The sequence below is a fragment of the Musa acuminata genome, chromosome BXJ3-1, assembly GCF_036884655.1.
Source record: "Musa acuminata AAA Group cultivar baxijiao chromosome BXJ3-1, Cavendish_Baxijiao_AAA, whole genome shotgun sequence".
Lineage (NCBI taxonomy): Eukaryota > Viridiplantae > Streptophyta > Magnoliopsida > Zingiberales > Musaceae > Musa > Musa acuminata.
Genome location: NC_088349.1, coordinates 1,034,258 through 1,037,356, shown reverse-complemented (window position 1 = coordinate 1,037,356; position 3,099 = coordinate 1,034,258). Strand labels below are relative to the sequence as shown.

Sequence of the window (3,099 nt, the reverse complement as noted above, 5' to 3'; positions counted from 1 at the left end):
GTGTTGGTCATGGATCACGGCATCTCCGGCAGACCACTGATGCTCTCTGACAATGGCTTGCAGTGGAGAATTAAGACCGAGACACATGGGATTCTTTGCTTACCCATGCACCACAAGCATTGGAATCAACCCGAATGCCTGTTCATGTGCTGAGGTGCAGCAGCTTCCGATCATTCTCTTCCCTGTCATGGGCATCTCACCTTGGTTTCAGAGTTAATGTCAATGATTGCTATGTGCACCACAATCACAGTGTAACCTACAAGCAAAGAACACGGAATATTTCCTTCCGAACAAAACACGTTTTGACGGCACCGGAAGTGCACGGAGGGCGGCGCACGGTTCTTATCACGACGAATGGCATCGTTTGCTGGTGTTCACCTTTCTCAGACTGCTCCCTCCACTGTTCGACTGATTCCACTGTTCGACTGATACCGTAATGATACTACTAAGTGACACATAGCCTTCATCGGTGAGAACAACCTGACTCAGACTTCATTGCATTTTTACGTTACATATAATTTTCATTTTCATATACAGTACGGATTCAAAGCCTACACAAACCTCAAGAAAGAAACAGAGGAAACAGAAGCGAGAGGGGGGAGAGAGAACAAACGGCATATAACAAGGGAAAGCCACTCTTTCTAAAGCCACTGTATTCGCTCTACTGTGTACACTCCAAGTGACCACTACCTTCACTCATCAAGCCAGCCCCCGGCGACGCCGACGGAGCCTCACGGTCAGCGGCGCCGCCATCTCGCAGGAGAGTCGCAGCACCTCGGAGAGGTCGACGTCGCCGCCCTCCGCCGCGTCGTCGGACGGAGCCCTCCACTCGAACTCGTGCGCCAGCGCCGCCACCCACAGCTCGACCGTCGCCATGGCCAGCCCCTTCCCGGGGCAGCTCCGCCGCCCGGACCCGAACGGCGCCAGCCGCAGGTCGGAGCCCATGACCGGGAACTCGGCGGCGTGCCCACCCGGTCCGATGAACCGGTCCGGATCGAACCGGAGCGGGTCGGGCCACACCGCCGGGTCGCGGGCGATGGCCCACATGTTCACCATCGCCGTGGTCCCCGCCGGAACGGAGTGGCCCCCGCTCACGATCGCATCCGACGTGGCCAGGCGAGCCCACGATAGAAGCGGGCCCGGCGGGTGCATCCTCAGCGTCTCTTTGATCACCGCCTGCAGGTACGGCAGCGCTGGGATCGCCTCGGGTCCCGTCACCGTCCCGTTCCTGCCCACCACCGCGTCCAACTCCGCTTGCAGTCTCGCCTGCACTTCCCCGTGCATCACCAGTCTCGCCAACACCCACTCTATCAGCACCGCCACGGTGTCCGTACCCCGAAATATCATCTCCTATGTAAATATAACAACCGAATCATCACTTCTTCACTATTATTATTATTATTATTATTATTATGTGATTTAATAATATAAAAAAAGTTTACCCAGAGGACAGCGACCATGTCGGCGTCGGATAGTCTATCGGAACCCTGCAGAGACAGCAGAACGTCGACGAAGTCTCCCGTGGCAGCCTCCGCGGCGCGCCGATGTCCGACTCGGTGTTCTTCGATGATGCGCGTCACGAAGCGCTCGACGCGGCGGACGATGCCGTTGCAGCCCGACCGCACTCGCTGCAGGTCCAACCCCGCGAGAACCGGCAGGTGGTCCGACCAGTTGAGCTTCCCCAGGAGCTCGTAGCCTTCTTCTACCAAGCTTCTTAGCTCCTTCGACTCCTCGGTTTCTTGCTCGAGGCCGTACTTCTTTCCGAAGACGAACCACATGACGTGGTTCAGGGACGCTCGCTTCACGATCTTGCGGACTTGAACGGGCTGGGACGGGAGGCCGTTGAGGGCGCGCACCATCTGCGCGGCGATCTCAGCGCGGTGGAGGCCGAAGGCGGATATCTGCTTGGGGGAGAAGAGATGGGTGGCCGCGGTCCTCCGCAGGGTGCGCCAGTAGGCGCCGTAGGGGGCGAAGCCGATGGCGCGGTGGAACATGAGCCCGTAGGCCGACTCCTTGGCCGGCCGGTCGGCGAACTCGGAGCAGTTCAGGATGTCCCTGGCCACGACCGGGTCGCAGGTGACGACCACCCGGGTGTCGCCCAGGCTGAGCGCCATGAGCCGCCGGGCGCCGGGGATGGCGTCCGCGGCGGCGGCGAGCTTCCGGTGGGCGAGGCCGGACATGAGGCCCATGCTTCCGACCACGGGGAGTCCCCGGGGCCCCGGGATGACACCTCCGATGCCCCATGGCCGGCGCCTGCTCCACCAGTACCTTCCCCAGGCGGGGCCGCCGGGGAAGGCCCAGTGGAGCAGGAGAGTGGTGAGCCAGCAAACTGCGACGACGACAGCGAGAGCGAGCAGGCGAGAAGGGTCGGCGGACAACTCGCCAGCCTTGGCGGCCAAGGAGAGCGAGACGACCCATCCGCTCTCTCCCGCGGATCCCATGATATCGTATGGAGGGCGGGGTGTGTGGGTTGTGGTGATGTTGTTGCAGAGGAAGAAGCACTAGAGTGTTCGAAGAAGAAGAAGGCGTGGCGGGGGGTTCTTATAGAGGACCAAAAGAATCATAAACAAACACGCGGTAAACTGTTCGAGAAATCCCAGCAAACAAACCTGACCTTTCCTCGAGGTAATTAAACGAGCAGAAGAAGCGCCCGCCGCCACGGAGGGGTGGTAGGAAAAGAGGAAGGAGGTGAGAAAGCAACGTCGAGGGTAGATGACAGCGACAAGGGCGGGGGCGGGGGCACGTGGGAATGCGCACCACGTGAAGGTGGCGTGGCGGTACACTGTCGGGGCCGCGAGCGGCGCGCACGTGAGTGCTCACCCCCGCCACATCCCGCATCACGCGGCGGGGCCCCCCGAGGAGAGCAACTCATCATTGTTAATGGAGTTGGTAATATCCCATGCATAGATGCCGCGAGATACAAAGGATGTGATGAATGGGATTCTTAGTATTCTTTTCCTTCAAGAAAGGTACTAATTGTAGTGATGATAGAATTTTTGACACCATAAAGAGAAAAAAGAAAAGAAGCTCTGTGCTGGTCCTAATGACTGCACTTGGTTCTGTGTTGTTGGTCCCTTGGCATTTAGAAGGCTTGTTTGA

The 3,099-nt window shown here is 58.8% G+C and overlaps 1 protein-coding gene across 1 annotated transcript; it reads right to left on the bottom strand.

The window, feature by feature from the left end:
• Positions 1-470: 470 nt before the first annotated feature.
• Positions 471-2,506, bottom strand: LOC135628907 (cytochrome P450 78A9-like). The gene is made up of 2 exons (XM_065135888.1): positions 1,443-2,506; positions 471-1,350 (listed from the first exon to the last, which is right to left on the bottom strand). Exons 1-2 carry the CDS (start codon positions 2,439-2,441, stop codon positions 700-702), a joined length of 1,650 nt encoding a protein of 549 aa, XP_064991960.1. The 5' UTR covers positions 2,442-2,506; the 3' UTR covers positions 471-699.
• Between the last annotated feature and the right edge of the window lie 593 nt (positions 2,507-3,099).